The sequence below is a fragment of the Gordionus sp. m RMFG-2023 genome, chromosome 2, assembly GCF_954871325.1.
Source record: "Gordionus sp. m RMFG-2023 chromosome 2, tfGorSpeb1-WG-v2, whole genome shotgun sequence".
NCBI classification, from domain to species: Eukaryota; Metazoa; Nematomorpha; class Gordioida; order Chordodea; family Parachordodidae; genus Gordionus; species Gordionus sp. m RMFG-2023.
In genome coordinates, this window is record NC_088776.1 from 34,193,920 (window position 1) to 34,216,908 (window position 22,989).

Below are 22,989 nucleotides of genomic sequence, written 5' to 3' on the forward strand. Positions count from 1 at the left end.
TACTACATATTTTTAATTTGAAAATAAATAGAAAAATATTATTTTTAATTTAGGAATAAATTTTATTCAAAATGCTTGCAATAGTTTTGGTTATAAAATGATCTATAATATACATAGTGTTTATAATAGTAAAGTTAATGAAAAGCGAAAAATGACCAAGCAGAGCCACTTTGAATCCTATATCTCCAATAGGCCAAAATTTTGGATTCACCAATTACACTTCATTTACCTATATGCAAAATTATATCTCTGAGAGGGTCGGCTTGTAACATGTTTGATTTTAAATGGAATGACCCTATAATTCTTTCTTTCTAGAACCTGAACCAAACCTAAATATCAAAGGTTCGACATTCTTCTTGTACAAACATTTTATCTTCAAAATAAAATATCAATATTTTTTTAAAATTTACCTCATTTGTTTAGAAGTCTAGGGCCGCTCTCCAACGATACCTCTTTTATTGCAATCGATATATGAATCACATGCAGAGCTTGAAATTCGAACACAAGGTATAATATACAATTTTTCTTTTATGTAAATGAGAGATGGAATCGAGACAAATTTTTAGAGGTAGATCTAGTTGATATTATCTCATTAATAAATTTTTTTTAATTGTACATATTAAGACAAACCTTATAGCTACTTTATACATAGAACCAATGTCAATCTTCTCGAGCAGACACGAATGGGTTGTTGTGAAGCCCTGCATTCACCTACGCCGAAATGTCCAATTTCATATATCTTTAAAATTGATATTGGTATTGGTTCTTTGTAAAAAGTCGATGTGTAGTTGGTTTCAAGCATTCCCCTATTTGAGACAATTCGATCAATTTTTTTTTTGTTTCATGTCTATTTTCTGCCATATCTGTTGTTTTAAGAGAGAGAAGGGAATTCGACTAGCAGGTAATGTGCAAAATATTTGAATCTTTACTTATTTTAACGCTATATAATATTTAAATTGGGCCTCCAATAAAACGAATTGAATAATAAAATATTCGTTAATTTAGTAATCGTACGAATTTGATTAGATTTATTTTAGGATTGTTATTATTTTAGTTATAGCATAACACAAAATAAGATATAATTAAGATGAGAGAAATTAATAAATATAAACAATTAATCCCTTTCTTTTTATAGTTAATTTTAAATAATTAGTAAATATTTATATTTTCCTAAATATGTACGATATGTATATTAGCGTCTCACTTTCGTTTTGTTCCGATTTAAGATTTCTATAACTTCCAAATGTTTTGATTTGATGTTGGAAATAAAATAAGTTAATTCAGGCATTATCAACAATTTAACACTGTCAACAAAATTAAAATATTTGATTATTAATGGCCTGCCTAATAATTTAAAATTTTGATAAAACAGAATATTTACGAAAAATATAAAGTTATTATTCATTAGTTATTTTATTCATATACAAATTTCGTAAATTTTTATCGCGAATTACTAGTGTTGTTAAGCGACTCGATTTTAGCCGATTTTTAAAAACGGCTAAGTCAATATTATAGCCAGATAAATATTGCATAAACCTAGAGATTTCTCTAATAGATCTCCAATATATGAGCCATATATGAGTAAAATCCTTAGGCTTGTATAATATTCTTCAGGATAAAACATTGAGTTAGCCGTTTTTAAAATTCGGCTCAAATCGAGCCATTTAACAACACTACGAATAACGAATGATTTTTCGAGTAGGCCATTACATCGTTTTGATAATATTATCTGGTATGGGTCATTCCATGTCAAATGAGCAAAAAAAATGAGATTTTCGGCCGATCCCCTTCGATTTTTTTAAAATTTAGTAAGCAAAGAATGGTTAATGTAGTTAAGAAATAGCCAAAATTTTAGCCTCGTAACATTTATATTTTTGGAGATATTAGGGTTCAAAGTGGCAAAAATGACGTATTTTTACCATTATCTGCCTTCATTCAATTAAGCATATCTTAAAAACTATCTAATTGTAAATAACAAATTTAATATCAAAATTACATACAAAGATTCTACTTTTAGATATAAAAAAAAAATTTTTTTTTTCAATTTCCGGCCATTTTATTAAATATATAAGGACTAAAAACGATTTTTTAGAAATTATACGACCTTCAATTTTTTTAAAAAATTTAGTAGACAACACTGAACTCTTCCTTTATATTTATAAAAAAAAATTGGTCTGGGACGTGGCCATCTTCATTCTCAAAATCGATAAAAATGTTTAGAAAAGTGTATAAATATTTTCGCGAAAGGGGGCGTCTTTGCATAAATTTATATTTAAATCTGTTTTTAATGGTTTTTCTTAGACTATTTGATATAATTTAAAGGAGTATTTATCTTGTAAGTGAAAAAAACAATAAATGGGGCTTTCAGGGTATGACTAAATACTGAATTGCTAAAATGAATTGCTAAAAAGCAATTAATCATAATCAATCAAAATTTTATTATGTATATTTTATTTAATGAAAATTTTTAAAACTTTTTTTAAAATATACTTAAATTATTTTTTTATTAAATGAAGGATACAGATTAAATATCATATAATATATATTTTATTTTGAGTTAATATTATTATAAAAGAAATATTTTCATAGCTTATTAAAACATAAATAAATTATTTTAAATTTTAAAAATTAACAAATATATATCCGTAAGAGGGCGTTATATGCGTAAATATGTAAGTATCATTTTAGGAAACCGGAATCATGATTGGATAGCGCTTTTTTTATATTTGGGTATATATACATATGAAAAACCTAAAAATTAAAAAAAAAATTTAGGTTTCTTTGATGTTTAATTTATGAGTAGGTTTAGAATAGTAAAATAATGGAAATTTTCTAAGGTAAATATTGCTGGCGTTATTTATCAAAATCTCTTAATTTTTGTTTTATATGTGTATATTTACGTGCTAAGCATTATCCTAAAAAATTTTTTGAAAATATTATGATTTGACCGAATGCCGAGCTTAAAACCGACCACTTACTAAATATTCGATTGACCAAATTTACTAGTAATACAATTTGAAAAATGTTGATTTTCGTTTTATATATCTATAAATACGTATAAAACATAATCCCAAAAAAATATTTTAAAAATATCGCTATTTGGCGGATAACCGACTCGTAACCGACCCAATGACTAAATACTGAATTGCTGGCGTTTTAAATCAAAATATCTTAATTTTTGTTTTATATGTGTATATTTACGTGCTAAGCATTATCCTAAAAAATTTTTTGAAAATATTATGATTTGACCGAATGCCGAGCTTAAAACCGACCACTTACTAAATATTCGATTGACCAAATTTACTAGTAATACAATTTGAAAAATGTTGATTTTCGTTTTATATATCTATAAATACGTATAAAACATAATCCCAAAAAATATTTTAAAAATATCGCTATTTGGCGGATAACCGACTCGTAACCGACCCAATGACTAAATACTGAATTGCTGGCGTTTTAAATCAAAATATCTTAATTTTTGTTTTATATGTGTATATTTACGTGCTAAGCATTATCCTAAAAAATTTTTTGAAAATAATTTGATTTGACCGATTGCCGAGCTCAAAACCGACCACTTACTAAATATTCGATTGACCAAATTTACTAGTAATATAATTTGAAAAATGTTGATTTTCGTATTATATGTCTATAAATACGTGTAAAACATAATTCTAAAAAATATTTTTAAAATATCTCTATTTGGCGGATAACCAACTCGTAGCCCACCCAATGACTAAATAATGAATTGCTGGCTTTTTAAATCAAAATATCTTAATTTTTGTTTTATACGTGTATATTTACGTGCTAAGCATTATCCTAAAAAATCTTTTGAAAATAATTTGATTTGACCGATTGTCGAGCTTAAAACCGACTACTTACTAAATATTCGATTGACCAAATTTACTAGTAATACAATTTGAAAAATGTTGATTTTCGTTTTGTATATCTATAAATACGTATAAAACATAATCCCAAAAAATATTTTTAAAATATCGCTATTTGGCGGATAACCGACCCAATGACTAAATACTGAATTGCTGGCGTTTTAAATCAAAATATCTTAATTTTTGTTTTATACGTGTATATTTACGTGCTAAGCATTATCCTAAAAAATTTTTTGAAAATAATTTGATTTGACTGATTGCCGAGCTTAAAACCGACTACTTACTAAATATTCGATTGACCAAATTTACTATAAATTCTTAGTTATAAATTTATATAATTTTTGTATTAACACTTAAAATTTATGCAATACTATATGCTAAAGTATTTTTATTTTTATATAATAAATAAAATCTATAATACTCTCTAAAAATGTGTTATGTGCAAATATTTCAGATAATTTTAATTGTCTAAGAGATAAGCAATTGAGATTCAAAAAAGGGGCGTTTAAACCCCCTCCCCATGATTATATTCTTTCTAATATTTTTTTATTTTCCTTTATTATTTATATTCGAAATTAATATATTTTCCTGAATATTTTAAAAATATTTGGCATTATTTTAAAAATAAAAAAATTTGAGTTAGAAGTATATAAAAAATAATAAACAAATAAATAAATACTTTTAAATAATAGCCGTTAAAATTTAAAATTGTTTTATAATTATAAATCATATTTTTGCTATTAAAATGTCTGATCTGTTCTCAAAGTTTTTATTTTGGTAAAATATATATTTAATAATATATTTTAAAATTTTATTATAGGTTAAAGGAAACGTTTATCCGCCAAATAGCGATATTTTAAAAATATTTTTTGGGATTATGTTTTACACGTATTTATAGATATATAAAACGAAAATCAACATTTTTCAAATTATATTACTAGTAAATTTGGTCAATCGAATATTTAGTAAGTAGTCGGTTTTAAGCTCGGCAATCGGTCAAATCAAATTATTTTCAAAAGATTTTTTAGGATAATGCTTAGCACGTAAATATACACGTATAAAACAAAAATTAAGATATTTTGATTTAAAACGCCAGCAATTCATTATTTAGTCATTGGGTGGGCTACGAGTTGGTTATCCGCCAAATAGAGATATTTTAAAAATATTTTTTAGAATTATGTTTTACACGTATTTATAGACATATAATACGAAAATCAACATTTTTCAAATTATATTACTAGTAAATTTGGTCAATCGAATATTTAGTAAGTGGTCGGTTTTGAGCTCGGCAATCGGTCAAATCAAATTATTTTCAAAAATTTTTTTAGGATAATGCTTAGCACGTAAATATACACATATAAAACAAAAATTAAGATATTTTGATTTAAAACGCCAGCAATTCAGTATTTAGTCATTGGGTCGGTTACGAGTCGGTTATCCGCCAAATAGCGATATTTTTAAAATATTTTTTGGGATTATGTTTTATACGTATTTATAGATATATAAAACGAAAATCAACATTTTTCAAATTGTATTACTAGTAAATTTGGTCAATCGAATATTTAGTAAGTGGTCGGTTTTAAGCTCGGCATTCGGTCAAATCATAATATTTTCAAAAAATTTTTAGGATAATGCTTAGCACGTAAATATACACATATAAAACAAAAATTAAGATATTTTGATTTAAAACGCCAGCAATTCAGTATTTAGTCATTGGGTCGGTTACGAGTCGGTTATCCGCCAAATAGCGATATTTTTAAAATATTTTTTGGGATTATGTTTTATACGTATTTATAGATATACAAAACGAAAATCAACATTTTTCAAATTGTATTACTAGTAAATTTGGTCAATCGAATATTTAGTAAGTAGTCGGTTTTAAGCTCGACAATCGGTCAAATCAAATTATTTTCAAAAGATTTTTTAGGATAATGCTTAGCACGTAAATATACACGTATAAAACAAAAATTAAGATATTTTGATTTAAAAAGCCAGCAATTCATTATTTAGTCATTGGGTGGGCTACGAGTTGGTTATCCGCCAAATAGCGATATTTTTAAAATATTTTTTGGGATTATGTTTTATACGTATTTATAGATATATAAAACGAAAATCAACATTTTTCAAATTGTATTACTAGTAAATTTGGTCAATCGAATATTTAGTAAGTGGTCGGTTTTAAGCTCGGCATTCGGTCAAATCATAATATTTTCAAAAAATTTTTTAGGATAATGCTTAGCACGTAAATATACACATATAAAACAAAAATTAAGAGATTTTGATAAATAACGCCAGCAATATTTACCTTAGAAAATTTCCATTATTTTACTATTCTAAACCTACTCATAAATTAAACATCAAAGAAACCTAAATTTTTTTTTTAATTTTTAGGTTTTTCATATGTATATATACCCAAATATAAAAAAAGCGCTATCCAATCATGATTCCGGTTTCCTAAAATGATACTTACATATTTACGCATATAACGCCCTCTTACGGATATATATTTGTTAATTTTTAAAATTTAAAATAATTTATTTATGTTTTAATAAGCTATGAAAATATTTCTTTTATAATAATATTAACCCATTAATGGTCAAGATTTTTCTAGTGGATAAAAATGCTCAATTTTTTCAAATTATATTGATTAATGCTCAAATATGATATTCTAAAAAAATCAGCCAAAAAAAATAATCAATAGAAAATCTAGCCTGGTGCATATATGCACCGTTAACCATTAAGAGGTTAAAAAAGATAAAAATTATATAAAATACTATAAGATCAAAAAACAACAAATATCTTTATTCTTTTTTTGTAATTTATAATAAAAACGAGAAAATGTTTATATATTATGAAAATCCTTGAAACATATGGAGTGCGATTTGACATGTTTGGCACATATATCTTGAGTGCGTATAACAATATCTGCATCTTCGTCTTTTTCCATCTATAATTTTGGATAAATAATGTCCAGATGAATCAATAGGGTTTTCACACTGTAATGCAAACTGGCTGGCGTGACCTGTACTTGAATTATTTTCTATTTTACTGGCGATCGAAGGAGGTAATTAGTAACTTCTCATCTAAATGCAAGAAACTCTTCTTGTCATCTCGATTCGCGAATTTCCAGATTTTCCATGAATTTACCAAAGCTACATCAATAAAATTGGTGAATATTGGCCACCACCATTTTTTTCCTTTTATTTTTATTCTATATGTAGATATTAGATTATCACATAGATCAACTCCACCCATGTGTTTGTTATAAGCAGTTACCATATTTGGCTGAGGAATTTTTATTTTAGAAGATATTTTCTTAGAATACCTTGAAACATTAGAAAGCAAAGAGATAGTGTGGCATGTCGATGCAACGGTCACCACCGAATTATCATTCCAACGAACTACAAATATTTCGTTTAATTTTTCAAACCTATAATCATAATATCCTCTTTCTTTTTTTGCTACAACCTTTATAGATTCAACTGGGCAATGCTCTATTCTATTGTCCCTCACAGTTCCAGTTGCAAAATATCCCATTTGTTTTAAGTATGACAAGAGTTTAAATGATGTAAAGAAATTATCAAAATATATTTTATGATAATTTGGTTTTTGCAATTTAATAATTTTATGATTACATTTCCACCTAATCCATATTCATATTTATTTTCGCTTTTTCCTTGATATATATCAAATGAGAATACGCAACCGTCGGAAGAAGCCAATATCCAAGACTTGTATCCGAATCTAATTGGTTTTCCTTTTATGAACATTTTGCAAGAATGTCTTCCTCGATATGGTATCATCTGTTCATCTATTGATAAATGATGTTTGAAAATTCCGAATTGCTGAAATTTATTATTCAATATATTAATGTAAGGCCTAACTTTATAAAATCTATCATGTATATCTATTTTAGTATTGTCTGCCAAATGGATATTATATTTCAAATTTCGAAATTGTAATTGGGTCATTGTATCCCGGATTATTGGAATAGAAATATCGCTATCATTAGACCAGTACATTCTTTCTTGTGGGAGAGAATGATATCCAGTAAATAATAGAATTCCAATAAATCTCTGAATATCTTGGATGGTTATGCATATGTTAGGTCTATTCATTTGTTTAGCATAAATATTACTTTGTTTTACAATTAGTGAATATAAGTCTTCGTCGAAAATTAAAGAAAATATATCTGATGGACTTTTACCATGTAAATCATTTTCAAGTTTTATTACATCTTCCTTTTATCCATTGAAAGGACTTGAAGAATATATTGCATCCGTTTTTCTCCATTTTAAATTGTGAGAAATTCGAGAATAGCTTCTTGTAGAATATGGTTCTGGAAGGTCGTCATCAACTGAATTATGAATCTCCAATTCTCCAGCTGTATCTGAAGGCAAAACTCCGACATTTGTTAAGTCATTTTCATCGAAATCTTCTTCATCACTAACTGCAGAGGGGTTTGGCGGAATTATAACCATATCTCTTTCTTCAATTGGTTCCTCTTCAAAAAGTTGAGCAAGCGTTTGTTCAATTGTTAGAAAACGTTTCATTAAAAAAATTTATTAAAAATTAAATATCTAGACAAATTATTTTCGTAGAATCTTGATTTTTTTATTAGTCATCTATTATTTTGATTGAATTGACAAAACAGGTGCATAATATTTTATATAAATAAAATAAAATCTTCAGAAAGGAAGAGGCTAAAAATAATTTTAAACTTTTGAATATTTATGAACCTAATAATTTCATATAATTTGATCGGGATAAAAAATTATAATAGGAACAATATATTATTCGATTTAATCTCAGGGGGCTAAAAAAAATTTTTAAATTATTTTCAAAAGGTCTTTTTTTGGGTATAAAATTTTTTTAAAAAAATTCTTAGGGGGCTCGAGCCACCCACCCCTCCTCCCCCCACCCTTAGTGACGGTAGTGGTTTTAATATAAAAAATTATAATTCATTATGTTAAATTTCATTTGTTTGAATTTTTTAAATAATTTATACTGCTAGATGGTTAACGGTGCATATATGCACCAGTCAACTTTATGTGGTTACCTATTAAATTTTAATTATTTAAAAATTCAAAAATGATTGATAAATATTGATATATCTATAAAGAATATATACACACTAGTTTTCATCGAAATAATTTTATAATATGCTTGTGAGATCACTTAAAAAATTTTGCATTTTAGACCTCATAAATTCGCAAAGTTTGAGGGTTTCTTAGGGACATAAAAAAATATTTTTTCATATTTTTCTTTTCCAGTTATGAAGTACAATGTCTGAACTATATAAAAATCTTTTTTATTATTTTTTAAAATAAAAACTACTATGTTAAAATAAGGTATATAGGAGGTGGTGCATATATGCACCGTTAACCAGTAACGGGTTAACTCAAAATAAAATTATATATTATATGATATTTAATCTGTATCCTTCATTTAATAAAAAAATAATTTAAGTATATTTTAAAAAAAGTTTTAAAAATTTTCATTAAATAAAATATACATAATAAAATTTTGATTGATTATGATTAATTGCTTTTTAGCAATTCAGTATTTAGTCATACCGGGGCTTTCATTCAATTATAGAAATTGCCTATCGATAAAAGAAATTCAATTTATTACTTTATTTATAATTTTTTGCTAATATAACATATATTAATATTAATAAAATATATTCAACCAAATTTATACTTCTTGAATATATGAATCAGAATCTTTAGCATTTCATATATGGCGCCCTAAATATTAAAAATAATTGATATAATATAAATTTTAAAATCTAATATATAACTCACTTTTAAAAGATTCTAATTTTTCGGTAGCGCATTTACTTTCTTGTGACGACAATGTGTAACTACGGCCAGTAGCAGTTAACGGTGAAACTAATGTTAAGATATGACATTTTGGCAAGTAGAGTGTCGTCTATACTTGGAAATGTAAAGGAATTAGAAGGTCCGGATGGGTGTAAAAACTTTATATATATTTCTTCCTCCTTTTGATTTTTCCCTAAAACTAAGGCTAACCACCAATTAGAATCATAAACACATGTTATATACCCTGATATCTCTCCAAAAATGATACTTTCATCATTATATGATAAATATTCTATATTACTTTCTATTGAATTGGAATAAATTTTACTCTTAAATTGATGTAGACCTGTGGGAATCACCGTGTGAATTTTCTGTGTTCCAGGTATAGGTCTCGTTTTTGAAAACCTTTCCCTGAGTAATATTTCTTCGTGATCATAATTTTCTTGGGTCATATATTCAAAATATATGCCATTAATATTTTCTTTAGCGAACTCGTACAATTCATATGATGTGGTTATTTGCTTTGAGTAAGGTCTTTGTAAACTAGCTCTAGCGGCTAATCTTTTAACAGTGCCACCAATCCCATTACAAACACTTTTCCCATGTGCTGTAGCAGAAAAATGCCATTCCGCCTGTATCCCGAAATCCATCTCATGATGGCAAATATTAATAAAATTTTTACGATTTTTATACTGTGCAGCAGATCCATCGGAAAAATAAAAAATTTTATTTGGCATACAAATTTTATTAATTAAAAAATTTACCAATGTTTTTGGGAAATAATGTACTGCTATTGTATTGTGTTGCAAAGATTCGGATATCATTACATAATTTAGGCAACAAATATTGGCTAAATTATCTTTATAATATATAACAAAAGGGTGAACAGTGGATTGAGCTCTATTCCAATGATAACTTTGTACTTCATCCTGAAGTATAAAGCTATAGTTTTCTGAAAAATCACATAAAATTAAATATTGGCCTTTGTCTAAGTTCAATTTTAGATTTTTTTGATACAATGATTGTTGCGTTGAAATAAAAGAATGGGGTAATAAAGATTCCATTTTTTCAAAAAAGGCATTGATAAATTCATCTACTGGCTTGGTTATTGTTTCAAGAGTGGTTCTATCTACGGATAGCCATTGTTTGTATGTTATAAATTCGATGTCCTTAGAACGAAACAATATTTCTATTTGGTGGCGTAAATTTGTTGACCCTGGACAATTATCACATTTGCCCAAATAACAGGATGGTTGAGGCGGATTACAAATTATTAAGGGTAAAATATGTTTATATGTTTTAATGGGCAACATATCATCTTTGGTTAAATTGGGTAAATTTGATCCAATGATCATTAATTTAAAATTTTGGTGGTAGCTGCAAACACAAACATTATGTGTACCACTACCTCCTACGAGTATACAATTTTTTGGGCTAATGCTTGCAAATTTCGAAAAACCGATTTTAACATCAGGCCTCATTTCTTTAAAAAATATATAAATTTCTTTCAAATTATCTAAAATTAATCTCTTTTGTATTGTATTCTTTTTTCCGTCTTCGGTCAAAATTGAAAGGCAATCTTTCTTGCCTGGCATGATTCTGCTTATTTCGTCCGTACAATAAAATTCTTGTACAATTTTAACTGTACATTCGTCTATAGTATTTCCAGGCTTGGGGTTAGGGGTTGATAAAAATCCCTTTTCCGCTATCAATAATTTAGCTTGTCTTGCCATGTATTTTGTTGTATTAAATTCATTCATTATTTTGGACACTGTCCAATTCTTTGGTAATATCGTCAAAATTTTATATTTATCAGTTTTAGATAAGAGTGAAAAATTTTTTTTAATATTGCTTAGAATACCATCATCTTTATCGATAGTAGCTGGCTCAATCGCATTTATATCTAAATGAGTTTCTATAGCCTTTTTTATTTTGGTAATTTTTTTAATTGGATATCTTTTTTCTCTCAACCTTTTCTTTTTTATTGGAGATTCTCCAATTTCTATCAATGATGTATTAATTGATTCATAAGCCAGGTTCTCTTCGATATGATGAATATCAGGGTCTTTAAATGCGTCATTTGACTTACTAGCTGTTCCGAGTTTTCTTCGACATTTATCACATATCTTATCATCTGAGTGAAGTGACATCCAAGATTGTACATTTCTAAGATTTGTAGTTACATTATTATGTTTTAGTATTTTAAAAGGGTTACAGCATCTAGTTTTTCGAATAAGATTTTTGTTCATTTTATTGAAATTCTATATGATAAAACAAATTAATTTATAAAAATATCACCGAATATCTAATAATTACAGGTGTACCGATTAGGGGGTTAATCCGATACGATATTGCAGATATTATATTGATATCGGCCAAATAACCGATATCACTAATCTGATTTTGCTCGCTCTACATATTATATATTTTATCATATAAAACAAATAATTATAATTTAAATTAACCTAGTATTTCAGGACTATTTATTCATGTAAAATTCTATATAAAATTTAGTAAAAATATGGTATAATCATTTTTTGTTCCAAAAACCCTATTTTGATGTAGAAAGTAACTGGTTAATTTTTGAAAAAATTATTGATTTAGTTTTAAAACCAAAAATATCCTTATAAGACATTATTAATTATTTTCATTTAGTTTTTTATAAAATTTATCGCTTCAATTAAATAATTTTTTTACCTTTGATATTATAAGAATAATTAGAATTTATTATAAGAATAATTAGAATTTATTATAGTTTTTTTAAAATACCAAGAAATTAATTAAAAAATGAATTAATATAGTGAGCATGTGTTATTGAATGATTAATCAATTTTCAATTTTTCTTTATTTTATTGATTGAAACACTCATTTATTCTTATTTACAAGTAAAGCTATGCCGATTTTAGAAAATCCGATCCAATATTTATATTGTTTGGGTTATTGATGATACTTTTATTTTGTATATAATTTTATAATAATAATAAATTAATATTTGTAATATTTTATTAGCTTTTCCACGTCAATGGAAGAATTATAATTCTTCAGATATTATTTTTTTTTGGTAAAAACAAAACAATAAATACAATGTACATAATATGGAGACACAAAAAAAATATGATATATCTTGACTTTGAAAAATTTATTTTTTTTGCGACGATCACATTATTTTAAAAAATTGATCGATATTTGGTGGATCATATTTTATTAATATTCGTTAAATATATGTTATATGGGCAAATATATAATAATTATAAATAATAATGTAATAAATTGAGTTTCTTTTATCGATAGATAATTTCTATACTTGAATGAAAGCCCCATAAGTGAAGAAAATATTATAATTTATATTTACAAGATGAATAATCCTTTAAATTATATCAAATAGTCCAAGAAAAACCATTAAAAACTGATTTAAATATAAATTTATGCAAAGACGCCCCCTTTCGGGAAAATATTTATACACTTTTCTAAACATTTTTATCGATTTTGAGAATGAAGATGGCCTCGTCCCAGACCAATTTTTTTTTATAACTATAAAGGAAGAGTTCAGTGTTGTCTACTAAATTTTTTAAAAAAATTGAAGGTCGTATAATTTCTAAAAATTGTTTTTAGTCCTTATATATTTAATAAAATGGCCGGAAATTGAAAAAAAAAAATTTTTTTTTATCTAAAAGTAGAATCTTTGTAAGTAATTTTGATATTAAATTTGTTATTTACAATTAGATAGTTTTTAAGATATGCTTAATTGAATGAAGGCAGATAATGGTAAAAATACGACATTTTTGCCACTTTGAACCCTAATATCTCCAAAAATATAAATGTTACGAGGCTAAAATTTTGGCTATTTCTTAGTTACATTGACCTTTCTTTGCTTACCAAATTTTAAAAAAATCGAAGGGGGTCGGCCGAATCGTGGTTGATTTGTCATGGAATGACCCATTTAAGAATATCATCCATACTTGGAAATTGCGAAATTTAGTTAACGGCAACCAAACATTCGTTTTTTCTCTTTTTTCCTCTTTGCCTTAATAATTAACTTTGTAAATGTAGTTGTTTATACTAAACATGGAACTCTCATTATAGGACTAACCTTAACTTACATACATACAAATTATTAGAAAGCAAAGAAGCTAAAACATTAATAATAATAAGGTTACTTTAAAAAAATGTACTTCAGCTCTACTGCGCCATCCAAAGCAAGATGGAAGAGATGCAACAAACGCTCAATATGAGCTGGATAGAGGTACAATTCCTCAAAAAGGCTGTCGACGTCCTTTGCCAATGCCGTCAAACACTCATGTACACTTACGTGTTTGCTTACTACTTAAAGCGCAATAATCAATCCCTTATTTTTGAGGTAAATTTATTTTTTCTTCTCTTTTTTTAAATTTTCCTTACCATCTTTTCCATGCCTTTATTCTATTTTATGTCCTTTTTTCAAACTCTGCCACAATAGATGCTCAAAGGGAGTGGGTTCCAACATTACTATTCACATTAGTGTTGTTAAAAATCTCGATTCTGATCGATTTTAATAAATGGCCCGATTTAGATTATAAACAAAATAACATTATAAAATCCTAAAGATTTTGCACATAGCTAGCAGAAATGCTTGGACATCTATTTGCCAAATCTCGATGCTTACATAATATTATTTAGCTATAATCTTAATCGGGCCGTTTTGAAAAATCGACCCTAATCGGGCTTTTTAACAACACTAGTTACCACCCCACCCTTTCCAACTAAAATAAGCATTCCATTCAAAATATTAGTCTTTCCCTTACTACCTTCATTTCGTATCCTTCGATGTTTCTTATAAAATTAGTAATAAACAGTTTTTTGATGTAATTTCAAAAAAATTTATCAATATAGCCTTTAAATATAGATGAATATTATGCAGAACTAACAAATTTATATTTCCTTATATATAATATTAAGTTAATTCTAGTAAATTCTTTGAAATTTCATCAAATATAAAATTTTGTCTTAAGTTTGTTGGACAGTTTATAAATTATTAATTTCCAAAATTAAAAATAGATTACCATTTTCCGGCCCATTGGAATTTGGGGGAAATTTTTTATAAAAACTAAAGCAATTTTCAAATTTTAGTATTCTAGTTTTTATAATTTTGAAGATATCAAGGGTCAAAGTATAAAAAATGACCTTTTTACGCTTATCGATCGTTATTCAATTAAGGATTTACTAAAAAAAATGAATATAAGCAATTATTTTGTAAAAGTGATATTTTTTTGATCAATTTGAAATGGAAAGGCCCGGTAATGAAATTAAATATTTACTCAACATTTTACTTTTTTCAAAAAAAATACCTCTAAAAATTAATTTAACATCGAAAACTATTTTAGCTTTATTGAAAAAATATTTTATTAAAGGAATTCTATTAAATTTAGAAAGGATAATTACAAAGTTCATATTTTTGGAAATATTTTAACGATAGTGCGAATCTTTTTTACTCCACAAGGGAAAAGAATGATTTTTTATTAAACAACTAGTTTTTGAACCGAGTATAAAGTTTTGGTGGGAAAAATCCGTTGGAAGCAGTTTAAAATTTATAGTTCTAATTTTATTTGTTCTGCGAGGGAAAATGAAAAATTTTAGATAACTTGGTTTTGGGCTGGATAAAAGTTTTGGGTAGTAGATGAGCATAACAAAATCTTTGAGAGTTGTTTGAAATGTTGTGCCAATTTATATAACTCCTGGGAAATTTTTTTAATATTTAATCAGTAAATGGGTTTAGTTTAGACTGGGAATAAGATTTGGTTTCGATAAAAATACATAATATTTGATCATAAACTAAAAGATGTTAAAAATGTATACCATTGATTTTTAGATAAATAGGATATAAAATAACTAATACGATTTTAAATAAGAAAGAGCCCGTTTTTTAATAAAATATTTTTTCAATAATGCTGCATCAATTTTTTAATGTTAAAATCGTAGGGACGAAATCTATTAAGCCTATTCACGATCATTCAAAGATTGAAGGATTTTTTGTCTCATTTTATTATTTATGGAATATTTATATCAATTTGCAGGAAAATCAAAAGGATTTGGAAAGTGCAACTGAAAAACTCTCTGAATACCTCGAAAGAAACATTACGCAAGAAGATCAAGCCGAAATCAAACAAAAAGTTCAGGATAAATACAGGTTAAAAATGAGGATGATGTAAAAGATTTTTAAAATCCATATTTAATCTTTAGTTAATTTATTTATTTTAAATATCTATTTGGCACGTTTAAAAAACATCACGGTATTTAAATAAATATTATGAGTGGGAACTATATAAAATTTTTATATTGTTAAATGAATGGGGGTAAAACATATAGGCAGACTAAATGTAAAAATAATAAGGTTTATCGCAGTAAGTGGATGCTCTTGAAATTAAAGACAGATCTCTAAGAAAATCCTCTGACTGAGGTAAAACTCCTCATTGGAAACATTAGTATCTAATGTTATTTTCCACAGCCTCGTCCCCGAAGATTCCATAGGTGTTGATTATGGGTATGAAGAATACATTTTTAAAGTCGAAGTAATTTTTAAGATTGGTGTATTATTTTACTTGTCTATGAAATCATTGTAGGTAAATTCCCAACTAGGAGAAGAGTTAGATTAGAGTATTAGGATTATACTGTATGGCCTAGAATTAGGCCTAAAACGAATTATTTGATATTCGATTCGTATTTTACGAATATGAATAACACAATTATTCGATTCGAAATTTCGAATCGAATATGAATAATGAGGAAAATTATTCGAAATTATTTGTATATAAATATTCGTAATTATTCGCAAATATTTTATTGCAAGTAAAATAAATCTCCATTTTATAAACTCTATCAGTGCGATTGAGAAAATAGAAACTTATTATAACTTAACAAATATTCACACTATAATATCAACAATACTGGATCCTAGACTAAAAATGGAATTCTTTGAGCAACTACCAACTATATATAACATAGACACGACAAATCTATAAGAAAAATTTAAAGATGTATATAATGATTACAAAATATAATATCAAATCAACATCAGTTAACCCAATAGTACAGTCGAACATGGATAGAATTTTTAAACAAAATAACATCGCATCAGTATGTGAGGTGGAGACATATCTTAACGAAATAAGAATTCAAATAAGAGTCCCTTAGAATGGTGGAGATTGCATGGGGATCGTTTTCCTGTGTTGTCGAAAATGGCAACTGATATATTGTCAATTCAGGGATCTTCGGCTTCATGTGAGCGGCTGATCTCAATAGGAACAAATATGATAATGAAAAATAGAATGTCTTTGAAGGAGGAAACTATTAGAAAGACTTTATGCTTAAAAAATTGGATATTATCAAATTTGGATTTACTATAATTTTATATTTTTGTGTATTATTTTCTATTTTTATAAAATGAGATTATTGTACATTTTTAGAAAATTTTAATATTAGATTGAAGAAATAGTTTAAATATTTTTTTATAAGCAATTCTAATTCTAAAATTCGGATATTTTGGTCAATTTGTTTGGTTAACGTTATATGAAATCATTGGGTTTTATTTTCTATAAATTTTTATATTGTAATGACAATTAGTTTAGAGAATTCTTAAAAGTGTCATCTTTAAACATCTGTAAAATATTTTATAAGCTTTAGAAAAATTTTCGAATCGAAACGAATAATGATTTTATTATTCGTACGAATACGAATAGCGCAATTATTCGATTCGTTTTTTTGTAGGCCTACCTAGAATACATTAAAAAGTTAGAGGGAAGGAGCGAATTCTGGCTTCTTGTAAAAGCTTGTAAAATAAGATTGTTGATATTTATGAAATTATGGCAGGTTTGCTACCCTACATTGTAGCAAGTAGTGGTGCCAATTGTTTCGCTTTAGTCAACACAGGTGATGTTATTAACAGCCGAGACGGAGGGCGTTGAAAATTCTAAATGATTTGGCTGAGACAAAACTTAAATCTACATAGCTAGTTTTAGTTTTTAAAAGGATTGAGTTAAAGTTTAAATCGAGTTGATCATTCGAAAATGTTAACCAATAGAACAGGCAACGAAGTGAACATTCCATCCTAGTCTCTAGTCATGAAAAACTAATTTATTTCAAGATGTAGGACTGTTTTTGCACTAATTTAGAATCACCCTGGGAAGTTGAAAATTTAATGAGAGGAAAGATTAAATGCCAATCTCGCTGGATTCACATAGCAGGATAGCTTTGAACCGCAAAATTTAAGGGTTATAAATATAAAGGAGATTCCAGTAGATATTTTATTTTAAGTTCATGCCAGGAAATTTTCGTTTTTAAGAATAGGAGGGAATTCACATCCACAGTATTTTATGACTGTTTAAAAATGAAATGGTGTAGTGAATAACAGGAGTGTTTAGATGTTCACAGAGTTAGATATAGGCGTTTTAACTGGCTTCCTTCCTCCTATGGGTGTTCACAAGGGAGTTAAATAGTCTATGGGTATTGTTTGGAATGAATGGAAGAGAAAGATGGACCTGTTGATTGTCAAGGACAGATCTTCGATTAATTTTGAAATGAACATGGTTGAGATACCTGAAATGATAACATCGTCCAACTATCGTTTCACTTGTTTTGATTCCGAAAATCAAATAATGGATTCTGGCACAGTGGACCCTAGAAGGCCACCCTGTTAATACCCTCCTGGATGATAAGAGTGATCTTTAAATTTTATAAAATAACCTACTGTAGTTATAAAAATATAATAGATATACTCAGAGAAGAAGGTGTAAATTTATTTTAATGATGTTGAATTCATTTTAAAAAATTATCACCTTTTGTGTCCCATAAGCCTAGTCGAACAATTTGGCGCATTATTTGGAGCCTTCGTGAATACAGAAACCTATTTGATGAGTTGAAATTGGTAGAAGATTTCTCTGATTCGGGATTTTTTTTGAATAATTATCCATAAGATCTAGCGCCATACATGATTGGGAGAATTTGAGTAGGGATGTTATTTTTTTTTAAGATGTTTAATAATTTCTCAAAATTGATAAACAAGATATGGCTGGTATGGATATGACCCTTATCCTGTATATCAGTCTTTTCTGACGAATTGGATAGTATTAACAAATAGTTTGATCATGTTTGGAAATTAATGAGGAAAAAGGTTTTTGTAGAAAGAAATCGATCATAATTTTATCATTTATTGCGAGTGTTTTCAGAGGTTGTTAATTAATGTAAAAATTGTTTATTTTATTTGAGATAAGTTAGGTTTAGACATTTATTGAAAGGAACGTTTTATGCAGGATAGAAGTAGATTTGAAATTTGATGGATAGATTTCAAAAATTGTATTAATGTTTTTTTCTTCGTAAGTTCAATTAATTTCTTTAAGGGGACGTGGAGGGTGTTGCTGGTAAATGAAAGGAGGTTGTCTTAATTTTGGAAATGTTTTAGATGGATAAAAAATATTTTTGTATTTTAAGATAAAAGCAAATCACTTAAAAATTTTGTAATTTAATAAAATATTTGATCATAAAACTTTATGCAAAAATATTTTGAATTTTTTATAAAAGGTATTGCGAAGGCAGAAGAAAAGTTTTACTTCAACACGTGCATGAAGGTTATGAAAAAGATTTGTGGGATTACAACGAATAAATGCCTTTTTAAACGCTTGACATTCGCAAATTGTAATTAACATTAACAAACAACCCCTTATTGCCCATGTGTTTATTTGAATATAGATTTCAATTTTTTAAAAAAAATATAATGAAATATACTATATAAATTTAATGTTTTTCGCGATTTTGTATGATATTGGTTTTTATGATATTATTATGTAACAAAAATGTTTAAAAAAAAATTATTTATTATTATCATCTATTAGGCTCGATTTATAATTTAAATAAATATATATATCTAAGTCTTTTTAAAATACAAGGAGAATAAATTCTGTAATCTTCTCCCCTCTTAAATCTATTTAATTCTAAAAAACTTGAATTTTATTTCATTAGTATTTTATTTACCATATCTCGTTCTTTATACTACACAATAAAAGTATTAATAAAATAACCTATGCCTTCTGATGATATTTTATATCAAAAAAGTAAGATTATAAAACATTTTAAAAAATCCAACATTGCAATTTTAAACTTATAAAATGATCCTTTAAATTGTTAATGAATTTTAAAGATATAAAATGAAACCCCCTCCCCATTTAGGTTAAGTCCAACCAATGTCATTGAGTCCAACCAATTAGGACTAAGAGTGGAAACTATTTTTTGAGTCAAAATATATTTAAATCAGCTTTTACCCAATATTAAAATTATTTGTAAATATATTACTAATTACATAAGACTAACATTAACATTAAAAAATTTCAACAGGTTTGGAAAAAATTTCCAAGCGTCCAAGACCTTATAATTTTTAAAAAAATTTCTCAAGCCTAGCTCAACCCATAATAATTTTAAAAATTTTTTCCTAGCCCGGCCCATAATAATTTGTAAAAGATATTCCCAAGTCAGGTGCAAGCAAATATTAATCTTGAGGAATATTTTCCAAGCCCAATCCAACCCATATTAATTTTCAAAACTTTTTCCCAAACCCGGAGATAGTTAAATTTCTAAATAATTTATCATCACATGAAGGGGAAATCTCGGATTTACCAAATAGTGGGTTAACTCCTTTTATCAAAAAATTTGATAAGGGCTATCTATATCTTTATGTTAAGTACAAAAAAATGCTATCTGTTTAAATTACAAAAATGCCATTCAATACTAATGAAACTTATATGCAATTTATTTATATATTTTTTAAGAAATTTGTTTTTCTTGCCATATAAATTTAGGTAATTTTTTAAAAAAATGATGAGGATTAATTATTATTTTGTGTGTCTGATAAAATTAAGAGCAAATCCTTTATGACATTTTATTTTTGATGGAAAAAGCGACAAAATAAATCTGGGAAGTCGTCTGCAGAGGAAATAATTAATGTATAATATCCCTTTTAGGGTTGTAGGTGAAAGTAATGAATAATGACGGATTACCGGCGGTGTACAACACCCATTCGTCCTGATAAAGCTGAGGCCTTGGGCTACTGGTAAAAGAAGAACGCATAATGATATTTCTGCCAAAGTGTCAGTTTTAAAATAGAATCATGAACGACATTGTCAACTCAACCATAAAACGGTCGTAAGTATTGTTATAAAGGCCATGATAAAACTACCGCATATTTTCCCATTAATAATGTTAATGAAATTGGCCGCACTACACATTCACGTTTGAACATCCCTTTAAATATTCATGAAAGTTTATCAGGGAATCGGATAAAGTACTTTTTATATTAACTCCTAGTGAGGTGAATAATAGTGAAATTAAATGCTTATATTTGTTAAAAATTAGGCAGAGGTGGCATAGGGATTGTGGTAGTGGTGATAGAAATACATTTGGAGGCAACTGGGTTAATATAAAATAAACATATAGATAAAAAACAAAATAAACCTCAGTTCACAGTTCTTCATTATCTTGGCCACCAGTAACTCTAGAACGGGTAAGGCTTTTGTTGAATCGCCATTTTTTTGTTAGCTTATCTTTAATAATAGATTCATCATGTTTTGTAACAATGTGAGGGATTAAGATTGGGTTAGCCTAGACAAATAAAGAAATCAGGCAAAAATATAAATAAACTAATTAAACAAACATGAAAATAATTTAAACCATTAGATGGGTCAATATTAGATGCAAATATCTAGTAGTTGGAGGGCTATCATCAAAAAAGTTTTTGGGGGTACTTATCTAGCCTATTATGATATTCCAAAGGTTTATTTTGCATTTGTTCATTATTAATGGCTGATATATCAATATTTGAACAATTATAAAGAGGAAATAAGATGGGTATAGTTAACTAAAGTAAAAACAAAACAATTCTCAAGTTAATTTTATGGTAGGATTAAAATAAAATACCATTCGGAGAGTCCAATTGGCAAATTAAAAAAAAATAGGAACCTTGTGAATAGATATAGAATAATTTAAATAATATAAATACCGTAGTATGTATTTTGTTTTGGAATAAATATAAAATCCAAAAATAGAAAACCCCGTTTTGTCTTTTTTATTGAGTTATACAAAAAAATTAGTAAGAATAAAAAGGGGTATTGTTAAAAAGGTAGGATCATAAAGAATAAATATATAATTTTAATTGAATATAAAAATATTGTAATATATATATTGATTTTTGAATAGATATAAAATCCTCTATAAAATTATTTATAATAAAAATGTACTTATTTTTTGGTGAGTTATACAAAATAATCAGCATGGAGAATAGAGCAATTGTGGATCTGACAAAAGGCAAGCTTTTAAAAAAGTAAGATCCTTAAAAATTGATATATTAATTTAGTTAAATACTAAAAATAATGTACTTTGGATATTTTTCTGTTAGTTAAACAAAATATTCATCAGAGATAAAAGGGCATATTGTGCGGCCCGACAAAATGGATAGCTTTAAAAATACGTAGTATGCTTAAAATAGATATGTAAATTTATTTAAATTATAAAAAATATCATACTAAATATTGTAAATGGAAAGGAAGCTAAAGAGAAAGAAATAGGAAATTAAAAAGTTTGAGAAAGGTGAAGATAATAAAAGAAATTAAAAGGGAAGGAAAGGAAAGGAAAATAGAATAGTTTTTTTTTTAATTTTTTATCAGGCTGATTTTTCACATATTATTTAAGACTATTGTTAAAATAATTAATGTTAGTGGCATCTTCAATAATAATATATATGTTGTCGGCGTAGCATTACATTTTGTAGGTTACTGGTATTTGTGATGTCACTAATTAGTAGATTGAAAATGGGGGGTGGCACATCCTTGTTTTATACCACATTTTTGTTTAAAAAATGGTAGAGTTAATCTTTTGTGTTTTGAAACTATTTTCATAAATATTTATAATAATTTTGAATGTGTGTAGCTGGAATGGGAAAGTTTAAATTATTGATGTCATACTTTTTGTAAACTAAGGGTGTATGATGATTGTTTGATTTGTAAAAACTCATTTTTATAAATTAAAAATATTATTTACCCTTATCTTGCTTTTCTTCTCAAAATAAATATGGGCTGAATTATTAATTGAATGATATTTATTTTTTGATATCAACCCTTGTAAAAACTCATTTTAATAAATAAAAAATAATAATTTACCATGATAATAGTTGCTTAATCAGCATCTGTACAATCATTAAGAGAGGTTAAGACAGGGCTTGTTATCTAAAATAAAAACATAAGAATAATTTTAAAAATATTAATGTA

General features: G+C 26.7%; 1 protein-coding gene and 1 long non-coding RNA gene across 3 annotated transcripts in view; one reads left to right on the top strand and one right to left on the bottom strand.

Annotated features, from left to right (window-relative positions):
• LOC135924937 (E3 ubiquitin-protein ligase ARIH1-like) overlaps positions 1-19,750 on the top strand; it is a 40,171-nt gene extending 20,421 nt beyond the window's left edge. For both annotated transcript variants that reach the window (XM_065460078.1, XM_065460079.1), the window contains exons 11-14: positions 424-507; positions 13,887-14,066; positions 15,760-15,872; positions 19,259-19,750. In XM_065460078.1, the coding sequence (XP_065316150.1) occupies positions 424-507; positions 13,887-14,066; positions 15,760-15,872; positions 19,259-19,340 (459 nt within the window). In that variant the 3' untranslated portion in view covers positions 19,341-19,750. The remainder of the gene's footprint in view (positions 1-423; positions 508-13,886; positions 14,067-15,759; positions 15,873-19,258) is intronic.
• Positions 19,751-20,634: 884 nt separating this feature from the next.
• LOC135924939 (uncharacterized) lies at positions 20,635-21,292 on the bottom strand. Its single transcript, XR_010571455.1, has 3 exons — positions 21,182-21,292; positions 21,016-21,136; positions 20,635-20,971 (listed from the first exon to the last, which is right to left on the bottom strand). It is a non-coding gene; the product is annotated as an uncharacterized LOC135924939 (long non-coding RNA).
• Positions 21,293-22,989: the final 1,697 nt, after the last annotated feature.